The following is a 26,607-nucleotide window of genomic DNA, read 5'->3' as shown; positions in this document are numbered from 1 at the left end:
TTAAATGGGTGGCTGAGCATAAAGGACCACTGAGTTGTAATCAGGAGGGGGAGAATGGCATACTTTCATTTTTTCCAGCACTGTGTTGCTGTAAGTATATCTTTTCTTGGAATCACTGAGTTGATCACAACTGAAACTGCAGAAGCTTCTTGGCTTAGTTATTCCAGAAAGCACTGACTCCTTGCTCCTGCTGGCACCTTTCACACTGTAAAACAGCAATGTCACTGTTAGCATATTTAAAGTGTATGGGCATCTGTTTTAATGACCTGAGCAAAGCCATATCGCAAGAAGCTGCTTTGTTTATTCTCGGATGATAATAAGAGCATTTATACAGATGGGATTGCTCAAGGGAGAACGGAGTAGAGGACTGAAAGAGCCCTCCTGTGTCCCTTTCAAGTCCCCTCAGTCACAGCATCTTTGTTCAGAACATTTGTATTAAAGTGATTGTGTTCATTGTAAGTATTACAGTCATGGTGCTTATGGGAATATTTGATCACCTAAGCTCTATTGTTTGTTAGTGTGAATTCAGGATAGCCCTGGAACAATAGCTGAAGTGCCTTTGTGGCAGTGCTGGGGACTGAAACTTTATTGCAGAGCCGAGTAATGTGGAGTATCTGGCATCTGTGAGCTGCAGATCCTGATATGGTATATCCTTTCCCCCCCCMTACTTAAATGTTCTTAAGGGATTTTTTTTTCTTGAGTGGGAAGAGTGAAGTAACCAAAGGTCTCAAGCCTTGACGCAAAAGTGGGAAACTACCAGCAGAGATGTACCTGGAGCCTGAACTTAGGTGAGTCTTAAAGATAAGTAGCTGATGTTTATGTGAGGAAGGGCACAGGATACTCAGGTATATCCTCTTCTAGGCTGCTCTCAGCAGCTGACATGAGCTGCTGCTTTGAATCAAAAGTATTTCTGTCCCACAAAGGACTAGTTATCCTGTTGGATGCCTTTTACAAGGTGCCCTTCACAAGAGAGGCTTAATGTCTTCTCAGCTGAGCCACTCTTTAAGACATTGTTTACCTTGCAGCACTTTCTCACTCTTATTCTGAGAGGGTAATGCTCAAAAGGGCTCTTTCAATAATGAAGAAAATTAAGTCAAAGAATTTTCACACCCTTGAACTTAGATGCCTTAGTTCTTCATCTGTAGACAAAGGGCATGACAGGGCACTCTCCATCATTGATTATATGTGAAATCCTAAGTTAAGCATATGTTGGACTGCAATGCCTGAATTGAGATTCCCCCCCGACAGTTTTTATAAGGTTAAGGCCACTCTGCCCCTCTCCTTTTATAAGGTCAGGAACATTGGCAGTCAGTCTTGAATTCCATAGAAGACAGTCAGAGAATCTATTGAAGCTTTGGGTAGTCCAGTTTTTTGGGGGTTTTGCACAATTTGATTGTTAAATGAAGCACTGAACTGGTAAAGTAGCATAGGGCCTTTCTCATTTAGGATATTGAGAAGTAGAAATTTCTTTTAGATTTCACAGCTGTTTGAGTCTTTAACTCACAAGCGTCTGTGCTTTGTAAGGAGTGTGGTCTCCTGTCCTACCTGTGACATCTATAGGAAATTAGAGGGTGCTCCCAAGAAGACCACCCTATTACACTTGTCTATAGATAGAGTTTTAAGGAGAAATGGATTCAAGGATTTAATGGATTTAAAGAGAAATGCTTCTATAATTTATGTTGTAATTGCCTGTTTAGAGAGCAGTGGGCTGGCAGAAGTGGCATGTGTATGGGATGCCTTCTTTCCTGTCTTCTGCCTAATTGCCATCACTGTGAACTTTAAGCACTCAAAAAACATCAGCTAGACCATGCGGAGTCATAAGCCTTAGCATCATCATTCTCTTTGATCCTCTTATTCCTTATCTAGCTCTTGCATCCTGAGAATCTGTATTTTCTTTCAATTGCAGACCTTATTTTGTCATTAAAGTTTAGACCTAGCATACTTATAAAGGTCAATGCTTTAAGAAATGAATACCTCATATTTCAACASTGGCTGAAAAGTCTGAAGCAATATGTTGTAGAGCTGGAGTACACTCCCAAGGAGAGCTTTTAGAGAGCCTGTAAGGTTTGGCACCAATAGACTTCATCTGGAGATGAGCTTACAGTCAACAAAAGCTTTTCTAGGTGTGGACTATCTACTTTTTACTCTGGGAATGTAAAATAGAAACTGGGTCTAGCTGCTTCTTAGTTGGGATCACTTGTTGGAGGAAATGTTTGCTTCATTCCTGGCAGATAGTCTACATTCAAGAGCTCAGCGAGATTAGAGGTTGGCTATGGCTCTCATGATGTTTGTTCCAGCTCAGAAATGGTGCAGTTCTCAAAAAATTTACTGGATTAGCAATTTGCTTTGATTCGGGGGTTTGCTCCAGCCAAAGTATTTTGGCTTATTCTACTTGGGCTTTTTCACCAGTACTGAAGAAGAGGTGCAGTTGGGATTCTTTCCATTTGCAAGGGAGCAGAGCTCAAAAGACTGTTGTCTGCTGCCCCCTCCCCCCAACAACTTCCCTATTGGAATCTTGTTACTTGAGACCTTACATTAGGAGAGACTTATCTCTCTTTATGGTATTTGCAGTATCGCTCATTTTCATCTCAGTGGTGCTCTAGTTGTTCACACTGAGTGAATATTAGTGTGTGCACTGGCTTTCTCCTGGAGTGAACTGATTAGTTTCCTCTGATGCAAGCCCTGGGGACAGTTCTGGTGCATGTTCACTCCAGTGACTGCTCCCACAAAGCAGTACAGGTAAGATGCACCAGTTTGGCTCCTTCCACCCTACACAGTCTTTCAACACTGTCCCATCAGACTTTGCCATCTCAAGTATGATCCCTCTAATGCCCTGCTCCAGGGCATGCACAAACCTTTATTCTGTTATTAATACATCACCTCACCTGACTGGCCTGCATGTTATTTCAGAAACTTTGAACTGAGAAAAATACACAACCCCCCCTCTTTTTGTCTTGGGCAGCAGAGAAATGCAGGTGCCCAGAGAGAGCTGGAGCTCAGTGCTGCCGAGCTGTGCACCAAGCCAGGCTCCTCCAGAGGAGGCGAGCCAGGAACAATATGGACACAGTTGCTCTGCGCCACTTAGCCTGGGCTCAGAAAGCACTCGCTGGAGTGAGTGTGTCTGTCTGCATCTGTGTCCTAAAGGAAGATGTTGAGGTTTACAGTTAGCACGGAAGCAGATGCTTACGGCATGGTTTGGTGTTACAGTGAAGGTGATCTAACAGTAAGCTGCTGATAAAAGGTGGGGGCCCTTCTCATCCTGGCACAGGCATTCAGCTGCCCTGATAGCAAGCAGCTACTGTTTGCTGAGAGTCTATCTGAAGCTTATTTTTCTGATACTCTAGTGACCTGAACCAGCTTATTGCAGGGCAAGCTAAGGAGAAATGTTAGCACAAGAGAGGGGGCAGGACCACAGAGCAAGGATGTTTGAGATGCAAGGGAAGAAGCAGGACCATGCATTTGGTTAGATCAGCTTACATGTGTCAAACACCTCTTAGAGCTTTACCTTGCCCGCTCTCTGAGGAGTGGATGAATGTAATTTTCAAGTTTTACTACTTTCAGAGGTATTTATTTATTGCTCCAGTTTAGCCTAAGCAAAGGATGCTTAGCTAGGAAGCTACAATTTTTAAGAATGTGTTTACACTAATGGGTTGCCAATGGCAGACACTGCTTTTCAGCATGACACTGCAGTACCACTAGTTTATCTTCCAGGGCAGATGACCTTCTATGTGCTCAGCCAACTGCTCTGTTTCCTCGAGGATTTACATTCTAGCAGCCACAGTTGAGTTCAAATTTCTTTTTTCCCATTCAAGCATTCCTTTTCCTTATACAGCTGAAACTACTCCTCAAAGCAATGTCAGAGAGCTGCTGAGGGCACACACCATGTGTTCTGTGCCATGCTAAGAAAGAGGTATTTTATAATTTCATTTGGGAAGGTTACTGTGCTGCTGTCTGCAGCCTTCAGAAATGTTACAATTCCACACAGAAAAGATGCATTAAACCACTTTTAGGAAGCATTGTCCTCTGGAGCCTTGTAAAATCCACACGCATTTCAAGCTTTGTAATACCTGGCTTCTCAAAATAGAACATGAGAAACTCCCTCAATTAAATCTAGAGTGCCATAAAAATACTTACAAGCCTCTTTTCTGAAATATGAGTGGTCAAGGCACAAGAAAAAGGTTTTACCAGCACTTGTTCACATTGACTTGCATCACCCTGGCTTTGCTGTGCATGAGCAATGCTTCCATTGCAGACCCCTGCCAGTGGTACATTTACCCTGTATTGCCATGTATTTTGGCCATGCGAGTGAGCCCRTGTACATGCTCTCACACCTGTATATCTGTGCACTTAACCAATGCCCTTTTACTTAGTCACTGGAATTTTTCTTAAAGCAAGCCCTCTCCACCTTGACTGCACATTTCAGCCAGCTGCAATTGTTCATCAAGAAAATACTACACCTCCCAGCCTGCGCAGCTCCAGGTCACTCCCAAGTTCAGTCTGGTCAGGATGGCAGGATGGCCTTGACCTAATGCCAGCGTAAGATGAATGATCTGCTGGGTCTGGGCAGTCCCAGAGCTGGCTGAGAGAGCTGAGACCAGCCACAGACACTGCCAGCTTTATAATGGCCCGGGAACTGAGACACCGTTGGCATTGAGAAAATAAACATTTCCCATTTGCAGAGAGTTCATGTCAGTGCAGCACGTTCCTTAGAGCAGCCCCAGTTCCCTGCTTAGGCAGCTGTCAGGAATTAGGTGGAGGAAGGTGGCTAATATATTAAAGTGCTTAAAGGCAGGAAGAGAAATGAGGCCCTCACATCCATCTATTGTAAAGTTGCCACTTTAGCATCCTGAGCCCATGGGTCTTAAATGGGTTATGCTTAGCTGACTCATGGAAAAGAAGGGCAAAAACAAGCTCTGGGAGCCTTGTCCCAGCTGGGGTGCCCTTGGGGACGCACAGAAAGAACTGCAAATCCTTCTTAGCCACATGTTCATCCACCCCCTCGCCAAGGACTTGTTTCCTATAGTTAATGCACCGCTGCCTTGCATTAATGCTCTCTGACCATCACCCGCCCAGCCTGGCAGTAAGTTCAAGATTGGGTAGGTTGCTAAAGAGTGATAATAAATCATATTGGTGATGTTCATTGAGGGGTTTGAGTGTTGTTATGTTTAAGGTGCATGGAGGTTTAGTTGTGAGGGCTGACTGAATGAGTAACTACTCGACTAAGCAGAACACACATCAGCAAAAGCATTTGCTGAGACTGGGGCACCTCAGGTACTTCTGTTAAGCCTGATTTAGTACAAGGACTTTGAATCCTCCTTTGCCCTCTAACACATGAAGGAGAAGAAAGGGACGTAAAATACAGACCCAAAGAGCGTCCGTCTCTGTTTGCTGTCTGTCCACGTGAAGCGTTTCAGTTCTTCTGAAGCCAACACCATCCCACTGTCTGCTTGGTAATCCTTGAAGAAAAAAAAGAAAGACTCAACCCTATTAGGTGTTAACTGTAGAAAGTTACTTTTATAATGAAGTCAATTCCTATCTGGTCAGATTCACAACATCATTTCAGTCATTTATGCTCAGAGATCTGTAAGACCCAGGGATTTTGTGCTGCTTTAAGTGCCACAATGCCCAGGAATTTCATGTTGCTTTTCCAAACTGTTCCTGTTTTGGGGTGCAGCAAATACACAGCATTAATGCAGGTGCAGAGTGTTAAAGGTGTCTACAAACAAGGTGAAGCTCTGGCCAGACACTAGTCAGCCTTCAGCAAACCACCATGCTTTCCCCGTGCCCCCCACCATTTAATGCTTATAAGTGTTATCTGGATTACTAAAAAGCTTCCTCCAATGGCTGACCCATGCCCACCGCCACCCAGGACAGTCCGTGTGCTCTGTTGGCTGACATCTGCCCAGCTCATCTGCCTGCTAACAGGGCATGCACATAGAGAGGGCTTATGATGGAACAAAGCCCACAGTACTCATTTTTGCACTCATRTTCAGGTGAAGCACAAATCCAAGAGATTTTAAGTGGCTCTTCTACAACATCGGGACCCAGCTGGGACTCTGGCAGCCATCCCTTGCCAGGCTATTGGCACTGGCCATTTCTTAGCCAGTGAAGAGCGTTTGCAGCCCAGGGCACAGCCAGCAAAGGACCCACTGTCGCCCGTTTGAAGGCCAGTGGGATAACACCATACTGCAAGCACAGCTAATCCTGCACCTGGTTTCAGCAGAGCTAGCAAAGCAGCAAAACCCTTTCTTGATTTCCTTTGTATACAGCTGTCATGCAAATAAAAAGAAATAAATAATATATTATTTGACCTAAGAATCACTTACATCAAATACAAATGTTTCCTTGATGGGAAGCGCTTCAAATGTTTTTATGCGCTGGGGCGGTTTTATTTTGAAAGTATTTATGTATCTATTCAACAGAAAAGGGAGAAAGATTCCTGGTGAGAGCATGAAGTACAGTGCGTAAGGGAGAAGCTGGTTATTCCTGTGTTTCTTGAAGTATTTGCTTAACTCATCACCAAAGTAGTTTATACGAACGGGACTTGTTACCCAAGCTCCACTCAAACATCATTGACCAGCCTCTCATGGCCTCTTGCAACCCCTCTCCCCTCAGCCCAGCCCCCCACTGGATGGGGTTCAGAGACGGAGGAGCTGCTGCCTGGCTCCACCTGAATGCCTGCTAATGAAAAATACCAAGTGTTACCCAGCCCAGAAAATGTTGTACGCCCCAAAGTAAACTGCAAGTGAGGATTTTGATGTTGCTGGTGGCAAAGGTGATAGCGACACCTCCGTTAGATGATCTACAAAGTAGATTTACGGGGGTAGGGGGAGTGGGGGAGTGGGTAAAGGATCAGCTACCACTTTGAAATTGAGTGAGAAAAGTGATTTCTGGTCATTCTCTCATAAAAAAAAGACATTTCAAATCAGATACTAGAGATGTTGGAAAATTCAGTCCGTGTGGAGTTTTTCTGACTGTTTTCTCACACCCAAGCCCAAACCAGGCAATGCAACAAGCTGCAATAAGGAATGAACAAACCAACCCTGTCCTTATCCTGCTTATCTTACCTGACATTTTCAGTGCTTCCACAGCTTGAGCTTGTAACAGATAAGTTTTCACTGCACAAAGAAATGGGTGCAGACGGAAACACGCTTTCAGTTGTAAATATGGTATTCAGGGGTATGTAGTCTTTGCCTTCCTAAATGCACATGAAAAATCAAACTGTTATCCCTGAGAATGTGCACACTGTAGCCCTTGCCGAGGTCATCACACACAGTTACTTCTTTAGTACCTGTTGCACGTTTGCTTGAAGCAGATCCCCCAGCTTTTTCACCAGTTCGGAAAACCTCGGTCTGTCATTGGGATTGCTTTGCCAACAGTCCATCATGATTTGGTAGCTACGACAACAAAAGCAAAATGAGCATATTGTGGGGTTAAAGCTCAATTTGATCCAAGGCAGTGCAGTGTCTGACAGTGTATCAGCAATAGAGTTAACTCCTGAGCCTGTGTGATTTTACAGAGATGCTCTCCAGCACTATTGAGGTCTCTTACTAAAAGTCAAAGAGTAAGTTTTCAAGAAAAAAAGAAAAAAAAGTTTCCCACAGGACACCAGGAAGCCCACTTCAGAAGAATAATTTAGCCAACTAATCATTTCTTTTTTTATTCCTAATTAAACACTAAACCTTTGTATAAAACATCTATTAACTGGCAATGTTTAAGTTAAGGCATCCTAAGATGACTTATATGGATGTGTCACTTCCTTGTATTGGTTGAGTCTAGCTTTCCTTCCTGCAATAAAATATGTGGAAGAGAAAAAAAAAAAGCTCTTATCAACTGTCACTAGGATAATAAAATTAGCCAATGGATAACACTCCCAGATATGATATGGCTGGCTTGCATCCTTTTACTTCTTCCAGAATGTTATTTTTGGGAAGTGTTACTATTTAGAGTCATGATGTAGCACTCAGAAAGGCACCATAGACACCTGCATGTATTTAATTTTGCCTGAAGAGGTAAAATGCACGTGATATTTCCATGCTCCTAAATGATTTGTGCAATTCTGTGCTCAGAGTCCTGTAACTCGGAGCAAGGGCTGTGTGGAGCCCGTAGGGAGGAGCTGCCGCTTTTCCTAACAGGCTGCTGCTTGCGCAGCCGATGGAGCTGTTGAAAGCCTCAGGCAGAAACAGCGCAGACTAAATGATTTTGGAGCCTGTAGGTCCCTGTCATCTTCCTCTGCTATCAGACGCCGTCTCCAGGAAAGGGTGGGCCCTCAGCACCACCGTATTTGCAAGGAAGCCTCCACTGTCACTTCCTAAGTCAAGAAAAGGTTAATAATGTCACATTTCTCCAGCACTTACCAGTGTACATGTCAATAAATATTAAACCTGGATGAGAATGAATAATCTTCTTCCTCTGAGTTGTTCTTTCAGTTGTGGCTTTAATGGCCCTCCCCCGAGCTATCTAAGAACAGACTTTTCCATATCTTAAAAGTGAAAACAGGTCTTGGCTATGCAGGATGATGAGCTTTGGTGACATTAACCTTGCATTTCTCCAGCGCCTGGCCTTTCCTTGTGACCACGCTCCCTTGTCAAACCCTATGCAAAGTCTCTGTAGCATGTGTTTGGTCCTGCTTGGGCTACGGGACTGTCAGCCCGCTCAGGACCCCTGGGCTCGGGGCTGTGGCCACCAGTGTCATCACCTTCTTCACAGCCTTTTAGCAGGAAGGCCGGGGGGGGGGGGCGRGGAGGGCTAAGGGTGGGGGATTTTCAAGAAGATGCTAATGACAGCAAGAAGATATGGGGCAGCGTTGGGTTATTTTTTTCTTATGTTTGCACAGAAGACTTCTTGCGGAGACTCATACATCATTTGTCCTGCAAGGCAGCCTAGGAGGGAGAGGTACACCAAAAGCAAGCAGGGAAAAGCATCTTACATTTCTTCTGTCGCTTGCTCTGGGGCCCGCATTCTTGTGCCTTCTTTTAGTCTGCTGCAGAAATCCTCATCCATTTGGACTCCAGGGTAAGGAGAGGCACCTAGGGATAACAGTGAAAATAGATTCATGCATCCCTGAGTCGGGAGGGGAAACATCTCTGCACACGATGCTGGCGTTACGTCAGCTCCCGTGACGTTAGCCAGGTAAGATGCTATTCGAGGTTCTACGGTCCGTGCAAGGCACGCTACACTCACCGTGCAATCAGCGGGGAAAACCAGGGACTTCCAGGGGGTGGTTCACCTCACCTATCCCAGCCGCCCATCTGGGAGTTGGATGAAGTGCTTTCTGGAGATCCCTTTTCTCAGCACTGACTGTAAAGGGAGCCAGGCTGGGTACCCGAGACAGTTAATCATGAGACCTAACCCAGGTACTATGGATTCCCCCACCCCTGCAAACACCCAGGATGCTCCGCATCCACTTCTGGAGGCTGGAAACCTCCCCAAGGGTCTGACCCTGCCAGGTGCCACAGGGGAACTGCTGCTCAAGTCAGGCCAAGTCCTGGGCCTTGGGGAGCAGCAGGATCAAGCCCAGGGCTATCAGTGGCATTTACCTGGCCTGAATGTGAAAAATAAAAATGAATTTGACCTAAAAAGAATGCCTAAACAAAAGCCAAGTCTGATCTCTTTATACTTTGGACGACCCTGAATTCTAGTAAGCACAGTATTAACAAATCCCAAATACTCAAAAGCAGCTTGAAAATAATTAAATAATGGTTTAAAATCAAATCATGGTGCATTTGCATTATTCCTCTAGTTTCTGTGGTTTTAAAATCAGCAACCTGATTATGCTGCTGATCTTTTTTCCACTGATAAGAAGGCAAAAGGAAAAAAGAAAAGGAAAGAACAATGACAAAACCTCTCTGAGAGTCAATCACCAGGTTCCAGGAGCTGGGACTTTAAGAAGAAAATAGCAGATGTTGTGAGGCTCACCATAAAATCACAAGAGTTGGCAGCCTGACCAGCAACATGCATTTAAACTAATAAATGATTGATTGTCCTAAGAATTGTATAGTATTGTTTCCTCTACTGTTCTCCTCTTTTGTCAGCCTCTGTGCTGAACCCAATTAAGATTCTTCTATTATGACGGTCATTGTTGTTCCCTTTCAGTGTACATTTTGTATCCTGCATCTCGAAAGTACAAAAAAGGAAAGGAAAAAAAAAAAAGCTGTGCTCGGGGTTTTAATTTCAGATTCCATGGTCTAGTTCACCCTGAGGCATCTGTTTCACTGTTTGTTTGCCTGCCGTTTCCAGCGGCTTGTGTGCGAGGGAAGCAGCTGTGCGCGGCGCAGGGCTGGCACCGGGGCACTTGCCGGCTGATTTTTTGGAGTGGAAATGGAGGGTGTCTGCTGTCACACATCTCAGATGCCTTTAACACATTCAGAGATGTTCAAAGACCTCCTTGTGTTTCCAGCTGGGTGCTTACTTGCTCCTGCAGAGAAACGCAGAAGCTTTTGAGGGAAAAAAACATCCACCTTGAGATGCCAGGCAGAGAGGGTGGACTCTGAGCTTTATATTTAGGATCAGCTCTTGTTTCCTTGTATATTCGATGTCATAATCAGGCACCCGAGTGCACTGCCTTCATTCAAGCAAGCACTGTGTGACTGTTGTCCCTGGCTGCCGGTTACAACTGCAGATCTGCTGGAATTGGGGACCCCAGTTAAGAGGTCTGAAAACTGCCCTACTTCTCTCCAGGGAGTGCACAGCCCTGGCACCGTGAATGCTGGCTCTGCCATACTCGAGGAGATGCCTAGGTTTATCTCGGATGGCATACGGCAGGCTGAATAAGGCCCACAAGCTCCTTGTTACACTACAGGACTTTAAAAATTTGCTTTATTTTCCCATCAGGTCCTGAGACCATAACTCTGCACTCCATCTGTCAAACAGAGCACCAAGACCGCTCAGGCCATGCTGCCCTAGGTGCATCCACACCAAGGGTTTCTACAAGAGAGACATGGAAATTAAAATTTTGGTCATGATAGAAACAGGTGGAAAAATGCTCAGATAATTTTGCTATTCGTTAAGGTTTTCAGCTTGGCAAGGTTGATCTTCTTACCAGTGGCCTTACAAGCATTAAACTTTTCAGTTCACAGTGACGTGATACCGACAATTCTCCCCTCTATCCCCACACCCCCACCGATGCCCGATTTAGTTATTTCCTTATTAAAGACATGGCAAAAGCTCTTTGAAGTTGATGGATGTTTTTCCACAGACTGAAATGATCGTCAGGTCAAGCCCTTACTACAACCCTCTCCACCGCTTTCAGCTCCCAGGAGGCAGATTTAACATACCCAAGGAAAATATCTCCCACAGCAATACCCCATACGACCACACATCGCTTTTTGTATTGTAGATTTTATCAAATATGGATTCTGGAGCCATCCACTTGAGAGGAAGCCGAGCCTGAAATGAAATGGACAAACCTTACTATTATTTTCAAAGACTAAAAGAATTTAATCATAGCTAAATCAATTATATATTGTTATATAAATAATTACCATTCAAGAAGGAACCTGCGGGGTTTCTTTGCAGACAATAAACACATACTCATTCAGGCACTATCTTAACAAATTTTCAGAATAAAAGGCTGTTTTCCCCTTCCTAAATACATTTTTAAAATATATGTGGCACAAAATGCCATAAACTGGAGACCTGTGAGAAGACTGACTACGCCTTTTCTTTGCAGTGTTGCAGGGATATGTCAAAACAGTTGTTTCTTGCCAGCATCCTAGGGATAGGGGAGAAAACCCTACCCCAAGTGCAGGTCATTTTGTCATAGTATCAAAGATGTTCTTGGGTAAATTTGCAGACCCTCTCTTCCAGGACCATGTCAGCAACCCATGCCATCCACATAGCACAGCTTGTTAGTGTCTCCTGGACATTACCCAAGTCACGTGAATAATGCTTCACAACTATTATGTAGTGCTATAGGGCTTTAAAGTTATTTACAGATGAGGGCATAGCTGGCAGGCGGGTGAGAAATCCCGAAAGAGACTCTCTGCATGAATCCTAATTCCTCCACCAAATTCCCTGGACATCCGTGGCCACAGGCACATTTTGCCAACCTGGAGTTCATTGCAGGCCTGTGGGTTTATTGTCTGCTATTTACTGGGAGAGYGAGAAGGTCAAATAGGTTCCTGAGGAAGCAAGTTTTGCTCAGCAGCTCTGAGGCAGCACGAGCCGTGCTTGGCTCATGGTGTGGGTACGTGAAGGGACACACACCTTCTTCTGCAGGGACTGGTTTCCATGAAGGCAGTTTACTTAGTAAGGGTGTTTGTTACATTGCAGAGCCATCTGAGAAATAAATATCTAAAAAATATTTAAAGTCTTAAAAGACTAGAACTGTGAAATGGCTAGCATTTCCAGGCCTTATGGCTGAGGACAGAAATGCTTGCTGGATACACAAGGCATCTGGATTGCTCATCTTCACATAAAAACTGTGATAGCTTTCAAACTCCTTTAAGTTCAGGAAATGTAAAAGTCTACAGAATGTTTTGGTGGACAGCTTGAAATGATATGTTATAAACAATTGGATAAATAAACAGTATCTTGACTTACATCTCCTTTTCTCACATAATCAGGATTCTTATAAATATCTCTTGCGAGGCCAAAATCACAGATCTTCACTACATTGTTCTCAGATAAAAGGATGTTTCTGGCTGCCAGGTCACGATGAATACACTATAATAAAACAGTTTCACAATCAAACTGCATTTCCTTAATCTTGCCCACAAATTTCCTGACTCTCTCCCATATCCTTTTCTGAATTATTATTATTTTTTGAGATATCAATGTAATATTTTTTTAGGGAAGTTGACTATAGTTTACATGAAGTTACTGTAAACAGTGACAGTTCTTTACAGAAAGTACTTCTCCAGTCCAGCAAGTCATAAATATTGAAGCCCCTTGGTATTTCTAGGGAAAGCACCAGTCTGTTTGGGGCTCCATAGCTAATACATGTTGAAACTAAAAAAAAAAAAAAAAGAACTTCTCTGCATGAATTAGCTTGACCCATTGCCTTCCACTGTAATGCTGTGTTTATGGAGTATGAAGACTCGGATAAACACATCATTATATTTAGAACACCAGGAGGAAAACTGCTCTTCCTTTGGGACCTCTACCAAGGAAGGTGTCACTAAAACGTAGACATGATTTCACCTCTAAATCTGATTCTTCTGCAGTGAAAAATCCCAAGCATAAAACCAACCTTTCTGGAGGACAAGAACTCCATGCCTCTGGCCACCTGAAAGCTGTAAGAAATCAGGTCTTCCATAGTGAGGGGCAGCTTGTAGAACTCGTCAGAATCTGAAAACAGTTGAACGTGCTGTTTGTTATAAAGACTGCTCATAAGGCAGTTATTTTTCCCCCCTCCTACTGATCTTACTAGTCCCATAAATTCAGTCTTTGTTGAGTAGTATTTGGAGGTCAACCCACTGTCACGGGAAACAAAAATAGTGCTTGCTTTATACCCCTTTGGACACTGCTGTGTTTTCCCCAAAGATAAGGGGCAGTCAGAAGAAACAATCACACATTTTCCTGTCAGATTTAGTAACCCTGGAAATAATCTTTTTTTAAATCTTCTACCCGCTGGACATGACCCTGTGAATGTCTCCCACGGATGTTTATTAGGGTGATAAACGAGGAAAAAAATTTCAGAGATGCACAGTATGTTGTAAAAATATCACAGATCGCGTAGTGACAGGAAGGAATTAATACCTACCTTCCTCGTCCTCCTCCACATCACTCAGACTTTTATCTTCCTGAAACCCCGAGCTTGCGAAGCTCTCACTGCTGGTGACACTGGCCAGCCTTTGTTTTTTGCCTTCTACTGGCTCAATATCCTTTTTCTCTTTCATTGGCTCTACTTGCACAGAGGAGTCCTTCAAACAGACAGAGGAGAAGAGGTGCTACATCAGAGCAGCAGAGGGGTCTGGGGTAGGAACCAAGCCAGACTTTTGCCTTATTTCCGCCAGGAGAAAATGCTCGCCTGTGACATGTTAGTCGCGTCTCCCCCTTGCCTTGCGAGTCCGGCTTCATCATGGCAAGTGCAACTGCTGTGGGAAAAGACTGCCTGACTTCCCCACCACCTCTGTCCAGTGGCTTGATGTCATGGTCAAGGAGGATTTAATGGGAAACATGCAATGCTGCTTGGAAAATGTTATCCTGCTGCTGCCCAGAGAGCAGCCTTGCCTCTAGGCCATGCTCTTGCCCCTCTCCCCTTCCCCCTGGGCCTGCAAATACTTCAGCCTCTCGAGTACGCTGATGCAGAGCTGCCGCTCCCTCCCGCTAGCTCAGGCATCCTTCCTAGCAGTGCCAGAGCATGAAGCCAAGGCCGTCCCCTGACCAGAGGGAGAGGTGTGTGTGAATCCTCCCAAGCAAAGGGTCAGCCCTGCACATTTGTGCTCCCCACTGAGCTGCTGGCTAATACACAGACAACCACATTTTGAAGGAGGCAATTGCTACTTTTCATGCAGAGTCCGATGTGGACGACCTTGGGAATAGACTCAGTCAAAGCCTTTTGAAGACGGAGGTCCTCCCGGTTATGCCCTACAACAGAGTTTGCAGAACTGTTATGAATGAAAACTAAGAAGCCTCTGAGTTTTTGGCACAGCTGAGAAAGGGTTTTGAGGACTACAGCTCTGGCTCTAGGCTCCTAAATCCTACTTCAGATCCCTTAATCCTTTGGGGGATTTCGCTGAAAGTGCACAAGCACAGATAGAGTTGGCACATTTAGGTCCAGGGTTGTGATAAAGAATACACAGTAGATTTGATTAAGAGGGCTGTGGGATGTGAGGACAAAAGTCTAATCTCTTTTATTCTTGATAGCCCTTCTCCTCACACAATAAGAAGATTATTTGTAAATCTCTGAACATTAGGGTGTCTTGGAACATTAGCTTTAAACGGCATTATCTCGTTTGTGTTCCCAGCAGTACCGGAATCAGTGGGCAAAACCACTTCCTTCGGCTTCATTGACACAGGCCTCTGCAGTGACCCAAGCTCAGCAGGAATGGGTTTGTCAGCAGAGGGGAGAGAGCGTGTGGGGACGCTTTGGAATGGATTCACTTCCTCTCACTGTAGAGATCTCCATTAGTCACATCAGGCTCCTTGCATAGTCAGTGGAGAGAAATGAGCCCTTTCTTGGCACAACATATCCCACACCAAACTTTTAAAACAGATCAGGTGAACTGCACCCCAAAACACTTATTTCTCTCTTTTGGCTATAAGAGAGTCTAAGGTGGCAAGCTCAGAGGCTGACATCTACATTACGGACACTTACGTTAGCAAGATGAGTCCTTCTAGAGGCARCTGCCTCCTTACCTTGTTGGAGCAGAAAAAATTCCTCTTGCTCTTCAGATAGTTTGATAAATTCCCATACTTGCAGTATTCAACAATCACCATCAAAGGCCCTGGGGAAAAGGAAAATGCATTTTGAGCAGTGTAAAGCAATACAAAGGGGTATTACTTCTGAAAAAAAGAGAAGTCTTTCATGCCCATAGCTATAACTGGGGTCCAGAATAATTGATGATATGCCTTAATGAAGAAAAAAGCTGTTTGGAGGACACTGGGCATGTCACCAAAATAATAGAGTTTCTGAAAATTAGGGCAGGGCCTAATTTTTGAAATCTGGGTCGTGAACATGGGTCCTGCATGTTCCTCCATTTCCTCTTTGGGGCAGTCTGAATTCAGACTGGAGTCCTGCAGACCACACGTGCTTGTTAAACTAAAGTAGGTGACATATCTAAAAGAAACAACCTCTCATATTAGCCCTTTAATTTTCTTAGTGGAATATACTGAAGGCTTTTACCAAAGTTGCCTTGTGATTCATCTTTCTGAGCCAACAGCTGATCCCAAGGAACCCCTTGTTCCCAGCCTTTCCAGATCATGTTTAACCCAGCTTAGCAAGGAGGTGAGACAAAGGACAACAAGTGGCCCCTTATTCACTTTGATGTTAAAACCAAAAGAGCATTTAAATAGAGAAAAGGTTTAATCACTTTGTAGGATGACTAGATATCTCTTTTCTCTTCCTCCTTTTTTTCACCAAGTGGAAAAAGAGGTCCAATATTTCAAGCCAATAACTTGACCTCTGGACAAAGATCARTGTGGCCAACTAACTGTTATTTGGAAGTGATTCAAACCCATTTTCAGTGCAGTGCGGATTTTTTTACCTCCATTCTTTGTGCAAGCTCCCAACAAATTCACAATATTGAGATGATGACCAATGTGGATCAGGATCTTCAGTTCAGTCATCAGAGCTTTGTATTCACTTGCCGTGGCCCCTTCTGTAAATGCAAAATAAGGTCAATGTGAAATGGCAATGTACTGGTCCTGGTGAGCTATACCACTTCTTGTCACTTTCCAGTGAAATAATGCCCATTATTGGATGCATGTGCTGATGTTCTTTTTCTATTCCTCCCTGCTCAGCATCCTCTTATTTGCAATAAAACCCATAAAAAGAATTAGACACTCAACTTCCTCCCAGGAGACCCTTTCATATTTAGAACAGAGAAAAATTTTTCACGTGAATAGTTTTGCAGTTTCAGCCAAAAAATGAAAGAAAAAATAAAAAGGATTTTCAAGACTTTAATTAACTCTATCTACAGTAGATTTTAGCTGGCCTGACTTCAGCCATCTCAGGGTTAGGTACTAGCCTGAACTAATGAAGCTCTCAACGAGTCAGTGGCAAGAGAAAGGCATTTCCAGAGGCTGACTGAGTTATCAGCTTTAGCCATCTACATTAGGAAGAGATGAACCAGCCTTTGGTAATGCTTGTCTGATTCTGTTCATTATACAGGAAGCCTGGATTTTTTTAGCCTAAACCAGGCAGCTAAGTTTTTAAATGTCTATAGTTAGGTGACTGAATCTCACCCGTACTGGTTATAATTAATAATAATAATAGCAGTGATCTAAGAAACCCCACAACTAAACTCAAAAGATTCTATTTGGTGTTGAGTGAAGTTTTTCATTTCCACTTAGCAATATTTTTTTTCTGCATAATTTCATTTTGGTAAGAAAACAAGAAAAAAAATATTGTTTTGGGTAGAGCCAGAAAGATTTTTTCAGTTTAGTGACACTGAAGAACAGACCAGTGGAAATAACATGGAACTAGGTCTTAAAAGGCTTGTTTTTAGCATCTGATGGAAATCTCTTTTTCTTCTTTTTTTTTTTTTTTGGTTACCCCACACAAAACGTGTCATCTACCCAGTGACCCACTATTCATCTATATAGGTGGTGAAAATTCCTCCACCTCATGGGAATACAGTGAGGACAAAGCCCCTGAAAGACTGTGATAATCCTAGATAATGTAGTGAGGATGCAGAGAATGGGACAAGTCTCACCTAACTTCAGATGCCTAGTCACCACAGGCTCTCTTCATAGCAGAGCAAAACACATGGTCATCTCACCAAATGGAGGGATCTGCGTTAGGATGAGATGAAGCATTGCTTCTCTCCATTGACAGTAAAAGGTGTGGGTGGCTAGGTCAGGTGCAAGCATCTCCCCTGCACACATCTCACGTTCAGTCGTATGAATCTCACCCACAAAGGCTTCTCGTGGCTGCCTTCTGCTCCCATCTGTTCCAGGAGCAACCCCTGCTGGCTTTAGGGAGCTGGCTGGCACAAGAAGCCCATTGATATACATAAAGAAGTGTTGGACCTGGCAGACCTCTCTGCCAGCACATATGTCTGCATGCTGGCAAAATAGTTCAGTTACTAGGGGCCAGGCAGTGACCCAGGTGATGGACAGGCCATCCACGGAGACCAGTGAGACAGTGATAGGGGAAGCATCATAGATGGTTATTGCCCCACTGTTGCAAAAGGTCTGGACAGGAACCAAAGCTTTAATCCCCTCCCATTTTCCAAATGTAGCTGTTCATTTGGTGCTAGCCAACAGGGCTTTTCTGTGCTTCCGGAACAAGAGAGATGAGAGAGGTTTGTAACTGTGTCATCTGCAAATTCCATCCTTTGGGATGATCCTGGATATCACAGTGGCAGGTATCACCCCCTCCTAAAGCATTTGACATAATATTGCAGAACAAGCTTGTTGGGTACAATATCGATAAGGCACACTCTAAAAGGAGCAAGAACCAGCAGGTTGCTGCCAATGAGAAATGATCTGATGAAGCTATTTTAGGTTGGGTTCTGCAGAGGCTGACTGTAGGTCTGAGAGTACTGTACGTGCCCCTCCGTGGGCTGGAAATAACAAGTACAGATTTTCTGATAACTCAGATAAGCAAGTAGGCAGCAGTGAAGCCAGGAGCCGCTGGGTAAGAGGGATATACTCAATCTATGTCTAAAGGCAGCCAGCTCAAAGCAAGAGGGCTTCAGGCCTTACCTACAGAACAGGGGATGTGTCCTGGCAGAGAATGACTCTGAGAAGGATTCAAGGATTAAGACAGATAAGCAATGCAGCATAAGCTCCCAGGGCAATGCAAAAAGCCTGATATGATCCCTAGATATATAAACAACAAAAAGCTAAATACATAGGAATGGATACCAACAGGACTCTGGGCTATGGAATTCAGCTGCTGCTGCTGCAGGCAACTACAAAGCATAATCCTGTTTGCTGACTTCCCAAGTGCCCTCTTCAAATTGATTAGGGTCTTTGTCCTTTCTGCTCCAACGAGAAATGGGCAGTGAATAGCTGGGAGATGATTTCACTGCGGGAAGAGCGCTGGTGTATGAAGAGCACTGGCAAATCCCTTACACAAGCTGAGTGTCAGCATCCTTGCCACCATGTAATGAAGGTTCAGAAAGGACACACCTGCACAGCAATTCGAAGGCTTAAATAACTCAATCTGTTTAGCTTTATAGAAGGACCTTCATGAAGAAAAATTACTGGGCATTATATAATCTAGCGGTTTTGAAGTTAGAATCAGAAGCTAAAGCCAGGCAGATGCAAATTACACATAAGGTGCCCATTTTTAACAGTGAAGTGATTAATCATTGAAACTAATGACAAGGGAAATAAGGAATCTTCCATCTGAGTGTTGTCAAATCAAGGTGGATGTCTTACGCTTCAACTAAATTTCCCTTACTGTGCTCAGAACAGGATCAATATAGCATAATGATACAACGTAGAATACGCAGGAAATCTAATTATCCTTTCTGAGCCTACAAAAGTCAGTCTTCCGTTCTGTCTGGTATTTAAAGTAGGGGAACCAGATTTTCCAAAAAAATTAAGCAATTCTATTCTGAGTACATCTGAAACTTCCTCCTCTACCATGTAACATTTTATCATCTTTTTTACTGTGAACCTCATTTTTGTTTCATAGTTCCACCATTTCACTGGAAAATTTAGGCTGGCCTGAAACTTGGTGCACACATTTTGGAGGCTTCAGAGATTTTATGGTATRGGATAACATTACACACTCTTTCTTTTGACAGAATCATATTAAAAGTGTGACACTATATTGATGCACATCTTCTTTTCAGTGCAGCTTTGCAGCAAGATACCTTTCAGCATTTTCACAGCAACTATTCTGCAAGTTGGTGATTTCTTAATTCCAAAAGCAGATGCTTGTACCACCTTTCCAAAAGCTCCATGTCCAAGTGACTTTCCTGTAAAGAAAGTAAATTGGAGATATACACACTGGTAAGAAAGAAATCTTGTCAGCAAATGAATTAATTGACAATATTTTGAAATTTGTGTTCTACAGTGAGCTCCTAAATGTATATTCCCAAACTGCTAGGTCATATACGTTTTTTTTTATTAGTATTGAAGACTAAGCAGACAAATCAGAAGACACAGAATCACGGAGTCACTGAAGGGAATAAGTGATATGAGTAAAAATGATGCTAAACAAATGCAACCATTTACATTGGATGCACACTGGCTTCTGACCCTCTTTTTTCAGTTTAGCTTTGCCAGCAAAAAAATTTAGTCCTCTCTTCACTGAGCACACCACACCATGCAGCAGGCTGGGACAGTGCTAGCTGTGTCTGCAGCATGCTGGGGTCACTGCCTAAACTCCCCCCCCCCCCCACCAAGCTGCAGATTGCTACAGACTTTGGTAATTTTTACAAGTGAAATCCTTCCTTCTTCCACAAGATGCCTTAAAATAATTTTCATTCCAAGGAGGCTGCAGCAGTCTCACAGTGCAATCCCTGAAATACACGAGCAAACCCCTCATGCTCTTCCCTGACAAGCTCTTCTGGTTGGAGAAAATGGTGAGAAGCTGCAAATCTGAGCAAACAAGACCTTTAGATTTGTAAAATGATATCTGTAGGGATTCAGTGAGACGAGACTTGGAGTGACAAAGGACAGATTATCTCATGATGGATACGATGCTTCCACAAGTCCAAGGGCAGATGCTGACACTTGCACTGTGAGATCCTTATCATGCTACTGCAGAGCAGACCTCAGGAAAAGCACCTAGAGGTCCTTGTGAAAAACCAGTGGACCTCAGTAAAAATCCCCTGATGAATTTCAGTAAAACTGAGTGTCCTTTTCCTTTGTGTTCAGAACCAGGTAAGACTCCAAGAGTATTATTATTATTTTTTAAAGGTCATGACATTTTATGCCAATCTCATGATCTTCGCAGTCTCATTCTTGATTTCCTAGAGTTTGAACCAGGGAGCATTGATTTTTCTTGGGCATTGCACTCACACAGACAGGCCAGGCCACTTCCTCCCTTCTCAGGTGGCTGATGGGTTTTGACTGGAGAGATCCTGTCAGCATATTAACTAGCAACAAATTTTACATCCAAGTACCTCATTTCTGCTTGTATTTGTGTTTCACCTTTAGCAGAACTTAGGCACCTATGTGGTTAGCAAGAGTATAGCAGCAGGCTTTGTAGTATAGAGAAAAAGAGCAGAAAATAAAGGCCAGCTTTTCATACAAAACCAAAGAATAAGATGTGCCACTAAGGCCGTATTTATTTCATAGATATGCACATGTGACATAGCCACAGCCATAGGACAATTTCCCTATCCTATGATAGACATCTAAAACAGAACAGCTGAATCACTTCCAAGGGTGCCTGGTTGACTAGCTCTGACTTGAACATCTATATTGTAGATGTCTAAAGTTAAATGAGAGATGAATCCCACCCAGACACTCACAGGMAGAGAAAAAGAACTGCTATCAGCTCTAAATTAAATTAAATAGATATTACCTTTTATATGTTAATTATATTTCTAAACTGTAATTCTCAGTCTGTCTGCTGTTAGAAGGCAAACAGCATATGTCATCAAAGCAATGGAAACATGAAGTGGAATATGCAAAGCCAAAAAACCCCTAGGAATTTATTTTCCCCCAGATGTGTGAAAGTGTTGCATCTTTACAGCAAGTAAAAGCCATGAAGAACTTAATCTGTGTGGCTGAAAAGCATCAACAGACTTGAGCACTGGGACCTGAAGGGCTTAGAGTTTGACATATAAATACAAGTTGGTCAGTGCATATCTTTAAAGGTCTACAGTCACCTCCTCTTTCAGCTATTGCATATAGCTTGTTCATTTAGCAGGTATATAAGAGAAGCAGTATTAAGAGCAAGGTCTCAGGTTTCTTAGTGAATTGGTGCTCTTAGTCTTTAATGGACTGGCAGTTTGTGGTTTGTACAAGGTGAAGTTACAGTTTGAGGTAATGTAACACCCACTGTACCTTTGTTTAATCCATAGCTTTAATCTGTTTCCATCAGTGTTAACTCACTTCCCACATCAAGATAGTCTACTTAGTCACTACTTGGAAAACATACCAGTTAGCTCATAAAGCTGTGCAAAGCTGCTAACCTTTTATAAATGAGAATGAGCACTGGAAACAACACTTCCTTCTCTAAACAGCGATTATGATTTAATGGGAAACTGTAATAACACTTGATGTATTACTCTTTGTTGCTCCACTATTGTTTTGGACCATACAAAATGTTAGTGCAGAATAGGACCACTCCAACTTTTCAGTGCACAGATGGAGCACCACAGTTTAACATGCAGATTGTATCTAGGATGAATCCAACTCTAGCACATTGCCCCTGCAAAAGCCCCTTGTGTTGACACACAAAGTAATTAAAAATTATTAAAAAGAGCAATTAAACAAAGAAAAATTAAATGTCCAACCATCTGAGCAGTCACCTCATCACAGACCTCAAGCAGCTACAACAGTTGCGTTTGGTGTAGCTCTCAGTTATGAAATGTTGCAGCATTTATACCCAGACCCAGGAAGCAGAACGCTCTATTTAAACTTCCTGCACTTAACTTCAATTTCTTGGGACAATTCAAACCCATTAAAGTGAACAGACCACTCAGTCAAAGAGTTTTGAATCAGGAGGTTTCTGTTTCAGTTCCATTTTAACAGGATTCTTAAATATAGGCCTGTATTTAAGCATGTGAGTTACTGGATTGGGGCATTAGAAAAAAGGACCTGCAGATATCTTTCTCCCCGTACGGGGGAAGGCAGAGACTCAAAAGGCGTGTTTGTTGCTCAGGTCCTGTGATGCGGTTTGAGTCATCTGGGTTTCCCCACACTAGAGACTTCATATTTTCCATTGTGTTAAATATGAAAGCTCTGTACATTAAGAACAAAGGAAAACATTCTGCTTTGTGTCAGAGACTATGGGTTTGCAGTGCATTAGCAGGGAGCAGAGCTCAGGAAGCTGTTTACCACCTCTACATTCGTTATCTTATTGGAACCATGTGGCAATAATCCCTATAGGTCCTGTGCCACAGTTTCAGCAGTCTATGAGCTCTCATAAATTAGAAGAGTCAAACCCAAGCATAAGGTGAGAAATATATAATAGAGAAACACTTTTGCTGGACTGTAGGGTTACAACCAACCACACAGATGTGATTTATAGCATCAGAATTTTTCTGTCTAATGAAAAGATGACATTGTGATCTCGCTCACACTAATCTAAACTGAATGATAACTATCCTGGCTTCAGTGGTGCCCATATGAAACTTTCTGTGATGTCTGTAGCTCTTATGGATGAAAGGGCAATCCTGTTATATAAGCATTGCATCACACCGATGGGCTGTATGCATGTGTGCATGAGGAATATAGGAGGCAGAGGTTAAAAGGAGAGAGTTACTTTACAAAGGTTACAGTAAATATGTATCCTTGAGGATAAATAGTTGGAAAAAGAAAAACAAGCCTATCTGATGCTGGAAGGATCTGCATTTCTAAATAAAAATATGCTAAAAAAATACATAGAAGCACATTTTGTGTTTGTGAGACACTAATCTTAGGAGGCTGCCAAGGTTATTCAAAGACTGAGCCAACTGCCATGTAAGCAGGACTTGCACTGAGCTAATCTAGCATACTGCACATACCCAGCTTCTCAGAATCTGGTTTTCATTCATTGTCAGCATTCTTTATTTGTTTACACCAGTTCTTCCACTTTTAACTTGTTCTCTGGTCATCATTCCTCACCTCCAGACTCTAAACACTAACCCTGCAAGACGCGGGTTTTCCTTGGTGTTTACATTCTGTTTCTGCTTGATTCTTTCTGTGGGATTTACACACAAATAAAGCACCACATAAAGCAGAGATTACATTGTCTGCACATCGAGCTCTTGGTCCATCACAGTAAAAAAACTATTTCAAGAAGACACTCCAGCACAAGGTTATGTTTCAGCATTCCCAGAATTGTGTGGGACAATTATAAGTCACTAGCAATATATTTCAGCTGTCCTTATCCACATCTGATCACCTTGTGACTTCTACTGGGCAAATTAAATGTGATCCCAACTGTACGCATGTTTTGATCACCCTCTGTCCCTGATCCCTGGAGGACAGGAGGAATCTGTTACAGTCCCTAGCTAAAAAGCAGGGATTTTCTAGCCCTGGCTGTATGACTAATCTAGTGCATGCCTGAAAGAACAAACAGCACTATTGCAACAATCTGAGTTGATCACTGATATTTTAATGTTGACATCTTGTTAAAATCTGCATGGTTTCTGGAGAGATCCCTCGACTCCAAAATCTGGTCCTTACTCTCCTGCCCTTCCAGTTAGCACCACAGTAGGCTAAGCAGGTCAAGAAGGCTTCCAAACCCATGCCCTTCACTTGGGTGTCTGTAGGCAAGCTACATGCAGGCTGAAAGTTTCCATGGATCTTTATTTATGCATGAACTTGTGTATGACATTCTTGCACTTTATGATGCACCAGCAAGAATGACTATAAATCTGAAGCACCGAGGAAAAACAGAGAGAGAGGGTTGGAGAGAAAAGGAAAGGAAGAAACAGGAAGGGGTACAGGAAGATCTGTGGGAACTCATTTCTGCACAGGCCTTTTTCCAAATGAATACGTAATTAGGTTACAAGGGAAGAAATTAACAGTCAATGCCAAAGGTCAGGCTCCTGAATCTAGAGAGAGAAGCGGCCAGGTCAAGGGTCTGACGTGAACCTCTGCAGTTGCCCTGTTTTATTCTCTGCTTCGAGCAGCTCAGTTTGCAAAAAAATACAGAGCAGTGTTACTGGCTATATTTTAGTTTTCCTGCCTGGAGTCTGAATACACATATGGAAAGTGAGATAGATGCAGTTAGCCAGTCAGTCCTAGATACTATAATTCAATCATGGAAAAAGAACACTTTTCACAGAATAGCTCACACCTAACCCAATGTTGTGCTGTATGTCTAAAATATCTCCATCTCCCCTTTACCTACACACACAAATACATTTCATCCAATAGTTGCAAACCCAATGTGATGTATGCTAATATTACCTAGTTTTAGCCTTTCCCTTGCAATCTCCCATTTGCTGGCATCATAAGGCAGGCGTTCACATTGTTCATCCAAGGGGACTTCATCAGGATCCATTATGATTGACAAGTAATTGGTTTTAATTTCAGAAGAATAAGGCTATAAAACAAAGAACATTCCAATATTAAAAAGAGATGATACCAGTCAGCATCTTTTGCTTGGATCAAGGGKTCCAAACTGTTTCTGTCCATAGGACTGTGTGTTTCACAGTTGAATGTATGATCTGGTTAAGCTCCTCTTGGTTTATTTCAATATTGCAACCCCTTTTTATGTAAAAGAAACCCCTTCCTCTACCTTTCCTCATGTGTGACATACCAGTTTCTTCAATGAAATCCATGGGGATCTTTATCACTTAATGTTTTTTTGATACAGGCCCTCTGCATAGTCAAGAGAAATATTTTCAGAAAAATGACTAAACACTGTTGTTAAAAATAACTTTCCCTCATGATTGTGCAAAGTAAGAAGTGGCCATATGCAACAGATGGAGTACAACTGCCAGTGTTTATTTCTTCCATATACCCAGCAAAGATAGGTCAGATGTGGTTACAAGTTGTGCAAGAATAGCCGCCAGGAGACTAGACATTACATATTTCGGAAACAATTTATAAATTTTTAGAATTTTTGATATCTTAGGTATCATTTCTGACAGTTTTACTGACATTATTGGAGTCTGGTGGAATTAATAAATACCCAGATTCTAACAGGTCATTTAAAACAAATTTTCCAGAAAATAATTTTCTACTGAACAAATGGATTATCCATTTCACATGAGGAAAGTAAGGAAAGATGAATCTCATCTCAGTTTTCTGTAGTCCATCCTTTTCCATTTTGAAACGTATTTTCCTTCAAAGAACATCTGGATTGCCATTCTAATCCACTAGACATTTTCTTGACACAAGAAGTGCTGATATTTCTATATAAGAAGTCTAGTGTTTGCTATAAGTTCCTTCTATTAGCTGGAATTTATATGAAATTTGTTGAACTGAACCAATTCATGTTGTTTTTTCCAAACTCACTGAAACAGCGCAGGAGCATTTACACTAACACACAAATATATTTGTGTATTTTTAATTCTTGTTCAAACTGCCCTGCAATTTTCAGCTCTCCTATTCTACAGCTCGGAGATATGTTACTCCTACATATTTCCTACATATTTCCAGGCATTTGATTGAAAATGATATTGCTAGGTTTGTATGCTTTGGTTACAAATATAACTAGACTAAAATGAGGGTAGCTAATAACTCCTGTTTCAGTTGCCTTTCACCATCTCAAGTACCCAGAAAGTTAGTCCCAAGAAGGATTACACTGATGACTGGGGAAACGTCACATGGCATAAGGTCTGACTCTAAACCCAGGTGGGTCACGGATAGACGGGATATGGTTAGAAGAAGAGTATGTGGTGCTCCAAAAAGCAACATTTTTGGTTAGAGATGTCCCTGCTAGACTGCTCCAACCAGTCATTTTAGAAGAGCTTTTGAGATGATCGACCCTAGGAAGAGCAGTAGGGGAGCAGGAAGATGCAGAGAGCTTCCTACATGTCTTTGTTCAGCTGCACTGAATACCAAATCTTTGGCACAGTTAGGGATTTGAAATGACATTCTGAAAGATAAAGAAGTGTTAAGTATATCAGTTGTCTCTGCATATGTATCAGACAGGCTTTAAGAAAGTGCTCTGTTTCTCAGAACTTTTTTTTTTTCCATTGTGGCAACGTCATTTGTATATGAAATTTAATTTAGAGCTAATTCCAGATATAAATCCTCAAGAGTAAGGGTTTGTAACAGAAACACAGAAAAGGCCCTAAACATAGAACACTAACTTGAAAGACTTGTCACTATGTCATGTATTTAAAATTTCTTACTCTGTAGCAAGAATGATTATTTTTATTATCTAATCTAACAAGCAAATGCTAAGTTTAAAAAAAAAAAAATCTG

At 42.5% G+C, this 26,607-nt stretch overlaps 1 protein-coding gene across 1 annotated transcript in view; it reads right to left on the bottom strand.

Moving 5' to 3' along the window:
• The window catches only part of FLT1 (fms related tyrosine kinase 1), a 95,745-nt gene continuing 69,138 nt past the window's right edge, over positions 1-26,607 (bottom strand). The window contains exons 15-28 of the mRNA XM_026074341.1: positions 24,640-24,775; positions 19,437-19,541; positions 16,152-16,265; positions 15,304-15,392; positions 13,706-13,865; positions 13,193-13,290; positions 12,544-12,666; positions 11,277-11,388; positions 8,930-9,029; positions 7,292-7,397; positions 7,068-7,198; positions 6,327-6,411; positions 5,365-5,456; positions 1-205 (exon numbers count right to left, since the gene is read on the bottom strand). Of these exons, the coding sequence (XP_025930126.1) occupies positions 1-205; positions 5,365-5,456; positions 6,327-6,411; positions 7,068-7,198; positions 7,292-7,397; positions 8,930-9,029; positions 11,277-11,388; positions 12,544-12,666; positions 13,193-13,290; positions 13,706-13,865; positions 15,304-15,392; positions 16,152-16,265; positions 19,437-19,541; positions 24,640-24,775 (1,656 nt within the window). The remainder of the gene's footprint in view (positions 206-5,364; positions 5,457-6,326; positions 6,412-7,067; positions 7,199-7,291; positions 7,398-8,929; positions 9,030-11,276; positions 11,389-12,543; positions 12,667-13,192; positions 13,291-13,705; positions 13,866-15,303; positions 15,393-16,151; positions 16,266-19,436; positions 19,542-24,639; positions 24,776-26,607) is intronic.

Source organism: Apteryx rowi, unplaced genomic scaffold, assembly GCF_003343035.1.
Source record: "Apteryx rowi isolate R43461 unplaced genomic scaffold, aptRow1 scaffold_386, whole genome shotgun sequence".
NCBI classification, from domain to species: Eukaryota; Metazoa; Chordata; class Aves; order Apterygiformes; family Apterygidae; genus Apteryx; species Apteryx rowi.
This window is presented reverse-complemented; position numbering and strand designations above follow the sequence as displayed.